General features: G+C 39.9%; 1 protein-coding gene across 5 annotated transcripts in view; it reads right to left on the bottom strand.

Annotated features, from left to right (window-relative positions):
* Nucleotides 1-17,060, bottom strand: part of GOLGA1 (golgin A1) — a 56,205-nt gene that overhangs the window by 32,109 nt on the left and 7,036 nt on the right. For 4 of the 5 annotated variants that reach the window (XM_082467755.1, XM_082467754.1, XM_082467756.1 and 1 more), the window contains 7 exons: nucleotides 16,873-16,963; nucleotides 14,805-14,879; nucleotides 13,768-13,865; nucleotides 12,328-12,360; nucleotides 9,785-9,913; nucleotides 8,587-8,756; nucleotides 7,996-8,107 (listed from right to left, as the gene is read on the bottom strand). In XM_082467755.1, the coding sequence (XP_082323881.1) occupies nucleotides 7,996-8,107; nucleotides 8,587-8,756; nucleotides 9,785-9,913; nucleotides 12,328-12,360; nucleotides 13,768-13,865; nucleotides 14,805-14,879; nucleotides 16,873-16,963 (708 nt within the window). Of the gene's footprint in view, nucleotides 1-7,995; nucleotides 8,108-8,586; nucleotides 8,757-9,784; nucleotides 9,914-12,327; nucleotides 12,361-13,767; nucleotides 13,866-14,804; nucleotides 14,880-16,872; nucleotides 16,964-17,060 lie in introns of those variants that run through there. The other variant, XM_082467758.1, reaches the window with a different exon arrangement.

Genomic DNA, 17,060 nt, shown 5'->3' with positions numbered 1-17,060 from the left:
ACTAAGCCCATGCGCCGCAACTACTGAGCCTGTGAGCCACAACTACTGAAGCCCGCACGCCTAGAGCCCATGCTCCACAACAAGAGAAGCCACCGCAATGAGAAGCCCGCTCACCACAACAAAGGGTAGCCCCCGCTCACTGCAACTAGAGGAAGCCTGCGCGCAGCAACAAAGACACAACACAGCCAAAAATAAATAAATTAAAAAAAAAAAAAAAAGATCCCACAATTCAAAAACTTTTATCAAGCCTATACTCTGTGTGTTGTCTCTAGGGATATAATCAGCTATAGTTACTGACCCAGAGAAGCATGGAGGCTGGTGGTAAAAAGAGATATACACACAGTTAATTATAAAACAATACAATCATGCTGTAACAGAGAGACATGCAAGGTGCTATGAGATATCAGAGGCAGAAGGGACTAACAGGGGCAATCAGATCTGGCCTCCTAAGCAGGCAAGTCCAGGTGGAAGGTGGGTGAGAGGAACAAGCTTTCTGGGTAAAAGGCAGCATGTGTAAGCTTTCTGGGTAAAAGGCAGCATGTGTAAAGGGGTAAACAGACAAGTTCAACATGACCAGGGGGCTGGGTGAAGAGGAAAGAAGAAGTGAAGACAACTGCCAAGTCTGTGGCTCAGATGCCTGGATGAATGGTAACATTATGCAAAGCAGAGAATACAGGAGGGAGAGGTAGTCTGATAGGAAAGAAAACAGTTTTGGCCCGGCTGACCCATCTTTAATGGGTCTCTTACTAATAATGTTGATAACAGTAATAATTGCAATAACATGGTGCAGGAGCAGCTACAGTTTGCAAAGCATGTGCAAGCACATCCTCTAGTTCTTACGACCACCCTTCACTGTGTCCATTTACAGGGAAATTGAAGCTCAGGGACTACTAGCCCAACAGCACACACCTTGGTGACAGAATAAGGATTCAAACCCAAGTCTTCTTGATCCAAAGCCTGTACTCCTTATATTACACATCAGTATGAACTTGAGAGATACAGGTGACCCTTTCCAGTAACAACCAAGAGAACAAACAAGTCTTATATAAGTCACCGTGTTGGGCAGAGTCAGGGACAGAAAAAGAATCAGTTGCCAATTCCCATTTAGTTTTCTTGTGCACCATATCCCACATAGAGCAATATCCCACACTCTGGCTGTTTTACTTCAAGCCCTCAGCACCTAATGTGCTACAGCTAACACCATACTTAATGGTGAGAAACTCAAAGATTTTCCCACTAAGATCAGGTACAAGGCAAGGATGTCTCCTCTCACCACTCCTTTTCAACATCATCTGGAAGTTCTTGCTAATGCAATAAGGCAAGAAAAGGAAATAAAAGGAATGGAAGGCTTCCCTCGTGGCAGAGTGGTTAAGAATCTGCCTGCCAATGCAGGGGACACGGATTCGAGCCCTGGTCCGGGAAGATCCCACATGCCATGGAGCAACTGAGCCTGTGCACCACAACTACTGAGCCTGCGCTCTACAGCCCGCGACCCACAACTACTGAGCTCGTGTGCCGCAACTACTGAAGCCTGCGCACCTAGAGCCCGTGTTCTGCAACAAGAGAAGCCACCGCAATGAGAAGCCTGCACTCGCCACAACTAGAGAAAAACCCACGTGCAGCAACAAAGACCCAATGCAGCCAAAAAAAAAAAATTTATTAAAAAAAAAGGAATGGAGATTGGGAAGGAAAACATAAAGCTGCCTTTGTTTGCAGATGATATAATCATCTTTGTAGGAAATCCAAATGAATCAACAAAAAAACTCCCCAGAACTAATAATTGATTATAGCAAGGTTGCAGGATACAAGGTTAATACACAAAAGTCAATTGTTTTCCTATATACCAACAATGAACATGTAAAATTTGAAATTAAAAACACAATACTATTTACAGTAAAACTCCAAAAATGAAACACTTAGGTATAAATCTAACAAAATATGTACAAGATATACATGAGGAAAAGTGTAAAACTCTGATCAATGAAATTTTAAAAAATTAAATAAATGGTGTGATAGTCCATGTTCATGGATAGGAAAGACTCAATAATGTCAAGAAATCGGTTCCTCCCAACTTGTTCTATAGATTCAATGCAATCCAAATCCAAATCCCAGCAGTTATTTTATGGATATCAGCAAACTGATTCTAAAGTTTATACGGACAGGCAAAAGATCCAGAATGGCCAACGTAATACTAAAGGAGAACAAAGTCAGAGGACTGACACTACTTGACCCTACAACTTACTATAGCTACAGTAATTAGGACAGTGTGGTATTGACAAAAGAACAGACAATTAGATCAATGGAACTGAATAGAGCACCTGGAGATAGACCCCCATAAATACAGTGAACTGATCTTTGACAAAAGAGCAAAGGCAATACAGTGGAGCAAAGGTAGCTTCTTCAACAAATGGTGCTGAACAACTGGATATCCACATGTAAAAAAAAATGAATGTAGACACAGACCTTACAACTTTCATAAAAATTAACTCAAAATGGATCACAGACCCAAATGTAAAACTCAAAAACTATGGACTCCTAGAAGATAACATAGGAGAAAACCTAGATGACCTCGGGTATGACAGTGACTTATTAACTACAACACCAAAGCCATGATCCATGAAAGAAATAATTGATAAGCTGGATTTCATCAAAATTAGAAACTTCTGCTCTGCAAAAGACAATGTCAAGAGAATGAGAAGACAAGCCACAGACTAGGAGAAATATTTGCAAAAGACACATTTGATAAAAGGCCTGTTACCTAAAATATTAAAAAAAACTCTTAAAACTCAACAATATAAAAAAAAAAATACCCTCAAGAACAAGAAAACAAACAGCCCAAGGCAAAGACAAAAAAGGTATAAGAATTGGAAAGAAACAAAACTGTCTTCATTTGCAGATGATATGATTGCTAGACTCTGAAGACTCATTGTTAAGCTTAATAAGAGTTAATAAGTTGTGCAAAAAATTTGATACACAAATATTTCTATATGTCAGCAACAAATACAAAAAATAATTTTTAAAATGTCACAATTTAGAATTGGTTTTAAAAAAATAAAGCACCTCGGAATAAATTTAACAACAGTTAACAAACCTTTATGGAAGGGACTTCCCTGGTGGTGCAGTGGTTAAGACTCTGCCTGCCAATGCAGGAGACATGGGTTTCGAGCCCTGGTCCAGGAAGATCCCACATGCTGCGGAGCAACTAAGCCCGTGTGCCACTACTATTGAGCCTGTGCTCTAGAGCCTGCAAGCTACAACTACTGAGTCCGTGTGCCACAACTACTGAAGGCTGCGTGCCTGGAGCCCATGCTCCGCAACAAGAGAAGCCACCGCAATGAGAAGCCTGCAAACTGCAACCAAGAGTAGACCCCGCTCGCCACAACTAGAGAAAGCCCGCGCGCAGCAATGAAGACCCAACGCAGCCAAATAAATAAATAATAAATAAATAAACCTTTCTGGAAAAAATTATAGAACCTTATTGAGAGTCATTTTTAAAGAAACAGTAACACTGAATATCTAGAGAGACAGACACGGTGTTCTTGGATAAGAAAACTCACATGATAAAGTAATCAACGTTCTGCAAATGCATCTTCAGAGTCAATGCAATTCCAATCAATATCCCACCAGGTTTTTTTTTTTTTTTTAAATCATTTATTTATTTATTTATTTTGGGCTGTGCGCGGGCTTTCTCTAGTTGTGGCGAGCGGGGGCTACTCCTTGTTGCGGTGTGCGGGCTTCTCATTGCAGTGGCTTCTCTTGTTGTGAAGCACGGGCTCCAGGCACGCAGGCTTCAGTAGGTGTGGCTCGCAGGCTCTAGAGCGCAGGTTCAGTAGTTGTGGCGCACAAGGTTAGTTGCTCCATGGCATGTGGGATCTTCCCAGACCAGGGCTTGAACCCATGTCCCCTTCATCTTTTCCAATTTTTCCTGGAGACATCCGCAGCCTGAACAATATCAACAGACACTCTCTTCCCTCTGGCATCTGGTTTGGTTCAAGGTTGCATTTGGGCAGGTGACAGTGCTGGAGGCTGGGAAGTCCACGATCAAGGTGCCAGCATGGTCACCTCTGGTGAAGGCTCATTTCCTAGTTCATAGCTGGCACTTCTTTCTGTGTCCTCACCTGGCGGAGGGGCTAATGGTCTTTCTGGAGCCTCTCCACCAGGTTTTTTCAGGTGCCTGACAAGTTGTTCTGTGGAAGAGCAATAGGCCAACGATATTCAAAATACTCCTAAAAAAGAACTAGGTACGGAGACTTGTCTTGTCAGACACCAGGACTTATCCTAATACTGTAGTTAGTAAGGCAATGCTTAGTATTGTGCAAATACCACAGTTGCATACACCCCAAAGTCCAGGAGTGGTTCCATGTACAAATGGAAAACTGAATCATGATAAAGCTGGCATTGCAGATCAGTGAGAAGACAGATTTTTCAATAAATGGTACTAAAACAATTTAAAAAAAAAAAAGACACAGATCCCTTTCTCACACCAAAATCATATTTCAGGTATGTTAAAGACTTGAAAATAAAGTCAAGACTCTAAAACTTTCAGATAATAATATAAGAGAATAATGTTATGATTCCAAGTGAGGAAAGGTTTTTTTTAAAGAGACAAAAGTATAAACTTCAAGGAAAATAATAAATTCAACTATACTAAAATGAAGAGCATATGTTCAACAGAAGAAATCATAAAGAGTGTGAAGGCAAGCCCAAAACTGAGAGAACACATTTGCAACCCACATAACTGACCAAGGAGCATGGTAGCCAGGATATATATAAAGAACTCTGACAATTAGTGAGAAAAAGACAGAAAATGTAATAGAAAATGGGCCAAAGATTTGAACCAGCACTTCACAGAAGAGCACGAATGACTGATAAACATATGAAAATATGCTGAACTTCATTAATAATCTGGGAAAAGCAAATTAAAATCACGGTGAGAGGGAATTCCCTGGTGGTCCAGTGGTTAGGACTCTGCGCTTTCACTGCCGAGGACCCAGGTTCAATCCCTGTTCGGGCAACTAAAATCCTGCAAGCCGTGCAGCACAGCCAAAAAACAAAAAACAAACAAAAAAAACCATGGTGAGAAAAGATTTCACATTCACCAGACTGGCAAAAATTAAAAGTCTGACAATATCTCACCTTGTCAAGGAAGCAGAGGAACCCAAATTCTTATACACTGCTGGTGAAAGTTTGTAAATTACTACAACTACTATGGAAAAACTGGGCATTACCTAGTAAAGTTGAAAAGTACAAATCTTTTGACCCAAACTTTTCACATCTCAAATATACCCTAGAGTTAACTCATTCACAGGCAGACAAAAGTTCACAGCAGCCTTGTTTGTAAAAACAAAAACCAGAAACACCTTAATGCCCACTGTCAACAGAATGGGTAAATGAATTCTAGTAACTTCATACTACACAGTTGAGAAGAGATTAAATTATAGCGGCATATGTCCATATGAATGTGTCTCAGAATACAACCTTGAGCACAGAAAGCTAGCATTAGAAGAATACCTACAGCATTTCATTTATATAATGTTAACAAGCATGATAAATGAAAGAAGCTACTGTTTAGGGATAAAATTATAAAGCAAAGCTAGGAAGTGGAGTAATTTCTGGATAAGCTTACTTAAGAAGGTAAAAAGAATGTGATGGAAGAGTAAAGGGCACACCAGGAATCTCAAAGGTAAACATACTGTTCTTTTTCTTAATCTGGGGGGTAGTAGCTACATGGCGGTTCATTAGCTTGTTACACTATTTACCTTACTTATGTTTCATAAATATTATTTCGTATCTCCTCAATATTAACGAGGACAACAAAGAAACGGACTCTAAAATCATCTTTACGAGAAAACTGACCTTCCTTTAGTGCTATCTTAGCCTGATGACTGACAGCATCAGCCACTCAGGTGATTAAGCCAGAAACCCAGAAGTCACCCCAAACACCTCCTTTCCTCTTGCTCCTCTCCTGTATTTACCACATTACCAAGTGGGTCCGTCTCCTCACGATTTCTTAAATTTGTCTCCTCCCCCGTCATTTCCACCCCGACTCTTGTCAGAGTCACCGTCTAATGCCTGCACAACTGCAAGAGCTTCCTAACTGGAAACTTTTCAATGTTTCCTCTAACAGCCAGAGTAATCCTCTCCCTTACTCTGTGTTACCCTTCCAGCCTTCTTCCACTTCCTTGAAGGCGCTACTCCCTTTACTGCCTCAGTTTCTGGGTTTATTGTTCATACTATTTCCTATTTAAAATTCTCTGCCATCATTCCTACCCCCACAAGCTTCAGTAGTTCATCTCAGTTCAAGTGTTACTTCCTCAAGGAAAGTGTTCTATGACTCCAACGCTAGATCTGATTTGATGCCCTCTTATAGGATCTCACAGCATCCTGTAGTTTTCCTTCACAGCAACACATCATAGTTTATCATTATATATCTATGTGATTATTAATGTCTCACTTCCCCTCTAGACTAAATTCCACAAGGGCAAGGGTGATATCTGCTTTGCTCACCCTAGTATTTCTAACACCCAGCACAGAGCACAGAGCTTGACACATAATAAAACTCAAATTATATTTTTAGAATGAATGAGGGAACTCAGTGGGACCAGAGTCTGGAAAATTACCTTTTCCAATTATGAAATGGATGGATGGTTCTAATATCAAACGGTCCTGTGAATCCCAAAGTTTTGTGTCTGTTGTTCTCTCCAACCACCCTCACAAAATGTATTCTATACCCTTCTGTCTTCTCTGCTTCCTGCTGTCCTACCCATCCTTGAAATTCCAGTTCCTCCAGGAACAGTTCCTTGACTCCTGCACTGGAAATGCACTCTCCCTATGGCATATCCTTTGCATTTGAAAAATCTATTTCACTTACTTGGGACTTACTGAGTTGTGAACTTTTTTCTTGTCAAACAGGAGGTTTGAGTTCTGTCATGAAACAGTAGGCCTCTGAGACGAAACACTACAGGTGTCTAGATTTTCAGTTCACTGCGGGGAGGGACCTTCTATCACAGTCATTCATTTGTGTAAGATCTATTTACTGGGTGCTCCTTGTTGTGAGTCAACAAAGCCCCGTGGAACAAGCATGAGCTTTGGAGTAAGACTTGGGTTAGAATTCAGCTCTGGCACTTACCGTATAACTTTGAACAAGGTATATGACCTCTCTTGGCTTCTATTTAGGTATCTGTAAGTATGCTAATAGCTAGAAGGGGTATATAGACTTCTCTTTTACACAAATCTTACTGTACTGTAATAATACTGTAAGTCTCTGGTGCACTTGAGATTAGTGGTTCTCAGGGGATGAGGGTAGGGTTTTTGGTACCACCTGGTAGGGGGTGTTTTGTCAATATGAGGAGAAGGGCTGGCCTGTCAATGCCTGAAGGATGCTGCTGGCATTCAGAACACAGGGACCAGGAAAGCTAAATGTCCTGCAATGCATGGGACAATCATACAGTACAAATTGTTCTGCTCAAAATGGTAAGGAACACACCACTGAGAAACACTACAGTCAATAATGATATTATTATTGTTCACCCTTATATTCTCAGAATTTAGCACGGGCCTAGAGTAGAAGGGCAAAAAATGTATGTTAGCCAAACAAAAAAACAAACAGTTATGATATCATTTATGTGCGTTTGAACAAACTGGAGTAGAGCCACGTATGTCAAAGGTACAAGCCTAGCCACGTCAACCAGCGCTGTTGTGTCTTGTGCTCAAGGTCCATGACATAGCAGTTTACACGTTTGAGTAGATCTCATGGTATGCTTTGACAGTTCCTGTCCGGACAATACTGACCTCTTCTGTTAAGCAACCCTTGTTCAGCTACATGGCCCCTTCCATCTGGATGCAGCCTGGCTACACCAGGAACTAGGGCAATGTGGACTGCATGAGAAACAGAACTTTCACCAGCCACCCTGAGGCGAAAATTTCTGACAGATATAGTTTTTACCCCATTCATGCATCCTAGCAACTTGGGTCCACTCCTAGTCCTCTACTTACCTTTTGCAAATCAATGGAAAGTTGCTGAATGAAGGCTTGGAGTTCCTCTTCCTTCTGCTCCAGGGCTGTGATCTTATTTTCTGCACCTGTTTTTGAAGCTGTCACATGATCTCTTTATTGAAAGAAAGCAGACAATGAACAAATTTGGATATCCCACCTAAGACACATTCTTCTACAGGAAAAACACAGATGGTTCTTTACATGTCAGGGCTGCAAACATTAGCCTTGTGAAGATTATCAGTGGAAAAGACTCCTTCACTCTCTCTGAAGCAGAAGGCCCAAGAGAAAAATTCCACTCAGGTTTAGGCAAGAAATCCTGATCTACCTTTGGCTATTCAATAGCTTAGCAACTCTAAAACATACTAAATTGCTCAGCAGGGTTGGAGTGTCTGAGCCTAGGCAGGTGAAGGGGAATGAGGGTTTGGGGGAGGTAGGGGGGTCCTAAAGCCCTAGGCAGGTAAGGATAAGTCCAGAAGACTGCCAGAATTAAGATCAGAAAGTGCTACAGTGAGCAATGGGGAAAGACAGGTTGGCTGTAACCAGAGCTACACTAACACCGCTACCCATGTGCCCCACAGACCAAGCAAGAACCTCTGCTCTTCCAGCGTTGAGTAGTTTCTCTGAAGTTCTTCTATCTTCTGGCTTAAGTCTGCTGACATCTGGTTGGAGATCATCAACTCCTCCTGGGTGCGACTAAGTTCTCTGGTACGTGCTTCCAATTCTTGCTCCATTTTCCCCAAACTTTCTTCTTTTTTTAAAAGCTGATACAAAGATAGAAAGTTTCACTGGACCACTACTAAGAAATACACTTGTAAAAAAATCTGGACAAGGACTTCCCTGATGGTCCAGTGGTTAAGAATCCGCCTTCCAATGCAGGGGACGCGGTTCGATCCCTGGTCAGGGAAGATCCCACAGGCCACAGGCAACTAAGCCCACATGCCCCAACTACTGAGCCTGCGCGTCTCAACTAGAGAGCCTGCGTGCTGCAAACTACAGAGCCCATGCGCTCTGGAGCCTGCGCGCTGCAACTACAGAGCCCACGTGCTCCGGAGCCCACGTGCCACAACTGGAGAGAAGCCCACATGTCACGATGAAGATCCCGCGTGCCGCAACTAAGACCCGACGCAGCCAAAAATAATAAAAATAAAATAAATAAATGCAAAAATAAAATCTGGAAAAAAAAAAAATCTGGGACCTCCCTGGTGGTGCAGTGGTTAAGAATCCGCCTGCCAATGCAGGGGACAGGGGTTCGATCCCTGGTCTGGGAAGATCCCACGTGCTGCGGAGCAACTAAGCCCATGTGCCACAACTACTGAGCCTGCGCTCTAGAGCCCGTGAGCCACAACTACTGAAGCCCGCACGCCCAGAGCCTACGCTCTGCAACAAGAGAAGCCACCGCAATGAGAAGTCTGCGCACCACAACGAAGAGTAGCCCCCACTCGCCGCAACTAGAGAAAGCCCGCGCGCAGCAACGAAGACCCAATGCAGCCAAAAATAAATTAATTAATTAATAAGTTAATTAATTACCAAAAATCTGGACCAATAAGGCAAGCTTTCATAACATTTTTGTGAGCTTAGAAGGGGTCTCATATGCCCAGTAGTTTAAAAAGAAAAAGGAAATACATTCCAAACAGAACTTTCCCACTTTAACAAACTGAAAAACATACAAATATGATTAATATCAAAGACAACTAAGGTATGCTCATCAGCAGTTAGAGAGTGATGACTAGCAAGATCAGCGTAACTAATCATCTATTCAGGATTTAGCTTCTAAAACAAAAACGCGTACCATGTGCTTTACTTTGCTTAGTTCCTGCTGCTGGAACCCCTCTAATTCATCCATTTCATCTCTCCTTTGGAAAAGATTCAAACTCTGGTTCTTCATTTCCTGTAACTGAGCTGTCAGAAACCTTTTATCCTACGCAAAAGAAAATATCAGCTCAGGCAACTAGGACATTAGACATCCGTATTATATAAGCAGAATTCTTAATAAAGGAAAATCTGAAGACAATTTCTTGTCAGTAGCAATAATACATTGATAATGGGAAGCTTTACGGTAATTATTTACAAAATTATCTATAAATTCTTTAAGTTAGAAATAAATATGTTTTAAATGATAGTTGTGAAAAGGGGAACAAGAGCAACAATTACTTAATACTTGAAAAGTGCTTAAGTTTGATTAGCAATTCCAGATATCCATTTTACATGTCTATCTCAATGACATACTGAACTGGCTGAATAACATGAATAACTGGAACAAGACTGAATGCTCTTAAAAAATTAGATGCATTTGAGTAGAACTAATATTGCTTAGTAAGTTCAGATAGCAAGTCAACAAAAATTAGACATGACTGGTGTCAGGAGGTTACAATTTACTAAATAATAGCTTCCCGAGGTGGATTCTCTTCAGGACAAACCCTGTTGTCACAGTTTCCAATTCTTGATTAAAAAGAAATTAAAACGGGGGGGAGGGGTGGTGGGACTGGGAGATTGGGATTGACATATATACACTAATATGTATAAAATGGATAACTAATAAGGACCTGCTGTATAAAAAATAAATTTAAAAAAAATTTTTAAAAAAAGAACTTGCTGTATAAAAAAATTAAATTAAATTAAAAAAAAAAAAAAGAAATTGAAACAGTCTAAAAATAACACTTCCAAAAATCACAGTGGCTTAAAAGACCTACATAGATGCCTCATTACTCTTTCCTGGTCTAAAATATTTCCCAACCCCTCCTGCGGTAGGGCGGGGGGATGGAGAGAAAAGCTCTTAGTGAACTGAAGTAGATTTTATTTAGTTCAGTCCTATATGGATTCCCCCTTTACCGTAATTTTAAAAGATGAAAAAGTAGTCCAATGAGAATTCAACTGCTACAATCTTAAGAGTTTCTTTCAAGACAAGAAAACTTTAACCTAACCCATACCTTCATATTTAAGAAGACCATAATTAACACCATGCTTAGATATATTTTTTTTAAGCACAAGTTTCTTCGGGACATAGCTTGACTTTTCTGTAATTCTTTCCTACGTAAATACGTTAAGGCATTCTGATAGCTTGGGTAATCAGATTTCTACAGAACACACAAAGAAAATCGCTGGTTTAACTTGGTGTTTCATCCCAAGAATGGGGCAATAATAAAACTCATCTGTTTAATAAAATTAACAGTAAATATATTTTACAACTGAATATATCAATCTAAGAAATAATTTTCTGGACTTCCCTGGTGGTCCAGCAGTTAGGACTCTGTGCTCCCAATGCAGGGGGCACGGGTTCGATCCCTGGTTGGGGAACTAAGATCCTGCATGCCACATGGTGTGGCAAAAAAAAAAAAGAAAAAGAAAAGAAATAATTTTCTACCATAAAGAGTAACTTAGGAGTACTCAATGAAAACAAGGAATGAATTAGGAAGCAGCACATAATGTGGGCTGAGCAAATTGACTATTGATTATTTTAAATTAAAATGTGTTTCTAATTGTAGGTGTGAAATTTAATCTTCCTGTTCATGTCTGGGAGCCAGGAATACATTACATAAGGCACCTACACAGTGTTACACAAGCTATGGTGCTGGAATAATCAATTCTCCTCATCTGTGTCTAGCTAAGAGGTTCTCTTATCTACTCATGCTGAGCCTTCAGAAATGCCCTCCTTCCCCACTGCATCCTCAAAAAGTATTCCTAATGTTACCATTGTGTCAATCAGAGCCCCAGCAGGAAAGGGACTCAAAGTAGATATTCTGCAGACAGTCTAATAAAGGGACTTTTCAAAGCTGTGGGTGGGGTAAGAAAACCCAAAAGAGATGATGTGCTAGTAACAGTTGGGTATAAAGGGGCAAAGGGATAAATAGGTTATAAGAAACACAGAAAGAGAAACTCTATCAGAGGGTGAACCAAAGGTCCAGCTGAAGCTGTGACCTTTGGCCATGGGATGCAACCAAACTGAAGGGATCTCACATGCAGATGGCTGGGGGAATAAACTTCCCGACCACGCTCTTCCACACATAGTTCTTTTTGTGTTCCCCACTGGCATACTTAATTAGAAGCCAGAGGGCAATGGAGCCCTGCTGATGCATTCCCTACCAGTCTTCAGATACACAGAGAAAGGTAGGAGAGGGGGTGGAGAGTGTATCTGGAGGGGCAAACAAAAGATATCCAGTACACCCACCAAGAAAAAGGAAGACATGAGCTTTCTAAGTCAGTGTCTAATCACCCAGTGCCCTGCTTCCAAGAGGTGGTATAGCCATCAGTGTACTAGGTACTGGAGAAAGCATTTTCCAAGCCCCAGAGAAGAGGCCAACATTCACAATGAGACAGAAACAAAGATGAACTAACCTTTTCAAGCTGATCCATTTTTTCTGACCATTCCTAAAACAAAACAATAAAAAAGTACAGTTTCCAGGGTAGAGTATCAATAATATCAAGATCTTAAGAAAACAAAATAACCCTCTCCACCCAAAGCAACCAATCAACCAAACAAAACAGCAAATATAAAGAAAGCCAAGAGTCCTAAAAGGAAAAGAAAATGAACTTTATATAAAATTCTAAAGCACACACATAAGCCTGCAAATTTCTACTAAGCAGAGCACCCAAACAAGGCTGTATCTGATGCTCTGATGCAGCTTTCAGCTTATTCCTGAGTATTTTTCTATGAGTACTATTATTATTTCTTGGGAGTGGGTAGCTGGGACCAGCTGTGTTGGTAATTCCACAACTGCTATATAAAAATTAATTTACTGAAAAACAGGCGGGGGGCAGGGGTTGTCTTCAGCAGCCCCCGATCATTATTTTCCTTCTCATTTTCACTTTACCAATATCTTTTACGCCACCTGATAAAAGTTAAAGGAGAAGGGATTATGCCCCTTATTCACCAATCACAGAAGAGGGAAAATAACCACTGGCACAAAAGGCTACATCCCAGCTGCCTACAGTCAGAGTCCACCGATTTTAGACCCTCTCTTCATTTATGTACATTCATATCTCAGTTATTCACTAATTATTGGCGAATGATGTTTTTTTTCTGGCTAGTAAATGTCTGACATGACTAATACACACTGTAAAACAAGTCAACCAACCACCCCACCTACTGCAGATGAAATAATGTATTTTCTTAAAATGAAATGTAATATAATAAATTGACCCTGTCTTAATAAATCAGAATTATCATTACAGTATTTTGATGCTTATCTTAAATTTAAAATGCCATTGAACAAAATATACTTTATAATTATTGTAACAGCCAGTAATAGTATTAGTTTCTTATTGTCATTCATTCAGCATCTTTCAGTGGATGGTTCTACTGAGATTACAGAAGTTCCTCTCAGTCCAGTTGGCTGGGGATGAAGAAACTTGGGACAGAGGTTGTAACAACTATGTACTCCATGGATGATCACTAGCTTGATAGCATCTTCTCCACTATAAAGGCAAGTGTTTTGGGACTAGGCTTTCAGACAGGTTTTTGGAGGACAGAGACCTTTTTCCTTATCTTGGGGCTCACCACCAGATTACGAACACACTACTTTCCTCTCCATTTTAAAAAGTTATACAGTTTGGAAAATGATACTCTCACATTATGGACACACTTCATGATTATAACTGTAAAGTTCCTTAATAATTTCCCACCCTAAGGCCAAATGAAATCTCAAAGAACTTATATAGCATTCCTTTTCTCCTGGGTTGTAAATATCTTCTACCAGGTTTATGGCATGATTTTTGAAATCATGTCACTAAGTGAAATCTTTCCACCAGCCTTGGGCAGTGCCACATATAAAATACCTGGTCCTTTCTGGCTAATGCCAAAGCCAGTCCTTCTGCCATTTTGGCTCTGTTGGCTTGGAATGTCTCATTCTGCTCTTGAAATTTCCGCATGGAAGCTGTTAACAAAGAGGCTCTATTTGAGATATGGAGATATTTCAGAAACAGCATGTCAAATAGCCCATGTGATTACTTTACAACTGTCACCTAACAAAAAAGGCCAAGGTCACAGAGTGGATTATGAGACTGGGAAAAACCTGACCCATCTTGACTTTCCCAGAATCTTTTGCCCTTAGTAACAGACCACAGTTTTGTTTTAGCTTGTTTCCAATTGTTCTTGGTTTTTTGTCAAGTATATACATTTAGGAAGATGCCAAAGGGTAACTTTTTAAATGATACAGTGATAGAACACTGAGTTAGGTAGGTTGCCAGAAAACACCAATGCTATTGCTAAGTGATGGCTACTACTACTTTATCAGAATTACAACAAAAAGTCAAAAAAAGCAAAACAAAAAAACCCTTTCTTCCACTTTATTTTGCTTAAAAAATTTTTTTTAGTATATATTATATCAACAAAAAATAACTTTCTACTTCTGTTAGCATCTTTTTTTGGATTGAACCCAAAGGATAACATATGATTTAGGGTAAACTAAACAAAATGTATGTTCTATTGTTAGAGGAGTGATGACAGATAGAGATTTCCCCCAGTTATTGAACAAAGCAGCAATGAAGCTATGGCTAGAACCAAAGTTTCTTAATGTAGGCCCAAGGACCAGGCACTTGATTTTACTAAAACCTAAGGGCAGCCAATAAACCAGTCAACTGGATGAGATACATAATAACCTTCTCCTAAGAAGCATGCCCATAAGGCAACATAAGGATGAATTGTATGCTTATAACTATCAGATAAATGTTATATCAACTTGATTAAGAAGTACACTACTTATAAAATAAAGATTTGGGCTATGAAGAAGGACAAACTTAACCATACGCTATTGTCTCATTTCAAAAAACTAAACCCTGGAAAGATTGAAAAAAGCAGGAAAAAAAATACGTACAATCCTGGTGTTTTTCTAATGCAATTTCAAGCTTCTCTTTTATCTTCTGCAAATTTCGGACCTGTTCAGCATAGTCTTGGATGAGGAGGGTGACGCACATACCAGGAATGGACAAACATCAGGAAAGGAAGTTAATTAAACAAAAAGCAATGAATGAAAATGATGATGATTTTCTCAACCTGAAAACCATTCCTGTTAAGGAAAGCTGGGCAGACAGCCTCCCATTAACAATGAACAACACAGGCAAACAGGTATAGTACAAACTACCCACAGTGTAAATGGTGAATACAAACAGGCAGATTTGTTCAGCCTTGAGAGAGAACAAGAACTGGGCCTGGTCTGGTCATCAGAAATGCCCCGCCATGAAAACCACTATTATCTCATTACTTAATTTCCAATCTCAGTTTTCACCTTCCTTTCCAGTCTTAGCAGTAGGACAGATCAAAGGGAATTCACTGAACAGCTCACTTATAGTCCATACAACTGAGTGACAGTGGTTAGGGCAATAGCAAACATCTTACCACAGTATTGCCTTTGCAATAAAAGTAATTAATTCTCTAGAAAAGTCAGCTTCCTTTCTACACAGAACTGAGCTGCCTATGACATATTAAAGGTGAAAGTCAGAATTAATTACCTTGGTAGCCAAAGAAGATAGTATGGTATAGTGGAAAAGTAGACAGGCTTTAGTTCAAATCCCAACTCTGTCAGTCCTTAGCTGAGAGACCTTAAGCAAATTATTGATCCTAAGTATTAGTTTCTTCATTTATGAAATGATGATATTAATTTTTCTACCTCAAAGGATGCATTAGATAATAAACTAAATGTTCTATATGCCTTAATTATAAAATAAACTAAGTGCTTTAAGCACGTTGCACACAATGCTCAATAAAGGGTAGCTGATACTGTGGTTGTTGTTATTATTCATACTGAGCCTGTAGGTAAATACCCAGGACATAAGTGGGCTTAATAAATGTTAGTCCTCTTCCCTGTCTCTCCTCTAACATCAGTCAAGCCCAAACTATTTAGGGAAGACCCATATTACCTTAGAGCTTTCTCCCCAGCACTGAACAAACATAAAGTCACTTCACCTCTGTTACTGGTATTACTTACAGGTAGGGGTAACAGGATAATAACAGTTGAGTTTAAAGCAGACTGTAGTGGTTTGGATCCGAGCTCTACCACCTACTACCTCTGTGACCTTAATCTCACTAAGTCTTGTTAGGCTAGAGTGAGAACAAAACGAGATAATGGACTATCTAGGAGCTGTGAGTTATACTATGTACCTTTGATAACTACACAAACACAAATATTTCACATACAACTTGGTGAATTTTGTAGTCTGTTGCTTTCATTCCAGTAAAATGGGCATAAGGCCAAGGGACAAAAACAAACACAGAAGCCATTTACCACTTCACAGGCTGAAGTTTTCAAAATGTATCTACTGGCAGAAACCAAAATAAGAACTCACAACTCTATCACAAATATGCCCTGCTCAGGCAAAGAATATAATAGGAGTTGTGTAAATCGTAAACTGCACATAAAAGACATGAGAGTTATAGCTTCTATACAGGTGCTGAAGTTAGAAATACCATTGAAAAGTAGCCCAAAGACCCAGAACGACATTACACAGGTGATATGTATCTGTAGCAAGTGGCAACGTAGCACCAAACCCTGTCTGGTGCTGAAGAATCCAACATCTGTTGGCCATTCCCTAAATATGCTAGCTCCTAACCCTCTCCACCTGAAAGCGAGCTAGGCTAATGGGTGAAAGATAGTTAAATCTACATATACTTTTAATACCTTTTATATCCACGGCTAGAAATCTCAGGAGCAGAAAAACGTAAGTTTTGGGTTTTTTTTTAACTTTAAAACTCAGTTTTGAATTTACACTATTCAGTACACTAACAAAAGAAGGGATTAAAGGGGGTACAAGTTGCTCCTTTTTGACTGAGAATATCAAAATATGTCAAAATAACTGTAAGGTTATGCTACTTGGCTTTTTTATAGGGAAAGCGGGTCAGGCAAGGCAAGTTTCCTTTGTTTGCTTCTTATGAGTTCTTAGACATACCAGAAAGCCTGGCCTCTAATTTCCGTATCTGTTCATTTCTTCTCAAAAGCTGGGATGAAAGATCTTCTCTGGAGCTGCTTCCATCAGATGCCTGTTGAGACAGATAAAAGAGGTTGTATTCATGCCTGGGTTTTTAGCAGCGTGAGACCACGATATTCAATCAGAAAGCAACAACTCTTATTTTAGGT

Source organism: Balaenoptera physalus, assembly GCF_965194825.1.
Source record: "Balaenoptera physalus genome assembly, chromosome: 7".
Taxonomy (NCBI): domain Eukaryota; kingdom Metazoa; phylum Chordata; class Mammalia; order Artiodactyla; family Balaenopteridae; genus Balaenoptera; species Balaenoptera physalus.
The sequence above is the reverse complement of the archived record's forward strand: the minus strand, read 5'-3'. Positions and strand labels throughout refer to the sequence as shown.